The 976-nt window shown below is 53.3% G+C and overlaps 1 protein-coding gene across 1 annotated transcript in view; it reads left to right on the top strand.

The window, feature by feature from the left end:
- Positions 1 to 104: 104 nt before the first annotated feature.
- Positions 105 to 976, top strand: part of EBF1 (EBF transcription factor 1) — a 260,038-nt gene continuing 259,166 nt past the window's right edge. The window contains exon 1 of the mRNA XM_031555657.1: positions 105 to 303. Coding sequence (XP_031411517.1) covers positions 170 to 303 — 134 coding nt within the window. The 5' untranslated portion in view covers positions 105 to 169. The remainder of the gene's footprint in view (positions 304 to 976) is intronic.

Genomic DNA, 976 nt, shown 5'->3' on the forward strand with positions numbered 1-976 from the left:
TTTTAATGTCCGTGCCTGTGTTTGCTTTCTCTGCCTTGCTTTGATTCCAGCGAGAGAGAGAAAAAAGAAAACACACACACACACAAAAAGAACATTTAACAGCGATTTCATCACTTTTTTTTTTTTTTTTGCGTAAAGAAGGAAGATTTTGCGCTGTTGTTTCTGATTCATGTTTGGGATCCAGGAAAGCATCCAGCGGAGCGGGAGCAGCATGAAGGAGGAGCCCCTCGGCGCGGGGATGAACGCGGTGCGGACGTGGATGCAGGGAGCGGGCGTCCTGGACGCCAGCACGGCCGCGCAGAGGTAGGCAGCTCCGCACCGCCCCAAAGCCGCCCCGGAGCTCTGCTGCCAGCAGTGAGTTTCGCGTAGCTGTCGCCAGTTAAATATTGATTCCCCCTTCGTCCCGTAGGAAGGAGTTTTGATTAAAAAATCATCGTAGGAACAATAAAGGAAGCGGCGAGCTCTGCTAGGTGGGAATAGATTGGGTTTAGTCTCGTGTTCGCGCGGAGGAAGGAGTTTTCAAAACTATGTTGGTGCTGTTTTAGCCTTAAGATCTCCCATCGACGCTTCCCTCCTCCGATAAGCTGCGAGTTGTGCACGGATTCTCCAAAATATATTTCTTTACTTCTCTTCCTTATCCCCGCCAGGATCAGCAGCTCCTCTCCTCCCGCCCCGATAAGCGGGGACTGTGCAGAGCTTTCCGATGGAGAAATTTAATTTGAAGCCTCCTTGTAAAACCACTGCCGCTTATCTTACATTTCCCCAGAAGGAATCCCTGCACCTGGGAGGTGGAGGTGATGGGGCTGCACCCGGCTCCGCTGTCCCTCTCATTCCTCCTTCTCCCCATCCTCTTCCCCGGGGAAAGAAAAATCAGCTGCCGGCTCCGTTTATCCCGAGCCCTGCAGCCGGCAGCGGCTCACGAGTTCCGTGTTGACATCTCCCGCTGTCTCCCACCTCTCCCCGCACCTCTCATCCC

This window comes from Meleagris gallopavo, chromosome 15, assembly GCF_000146605.3.
Source record: "Meleagris gallopavo isolate NT-WF06-2002-E0010 breed Aviagen turkey brand Nicholas breeding stock chromosome 15, Turkey_5.1, whole genome shotgun sequence".
Classification (NCBI taxonomy): Eukaryota; Metazoa; Chordata; class Aves; order Galliformes; family Phasianidae; genus Meleagris; species Meleagris gallopavo.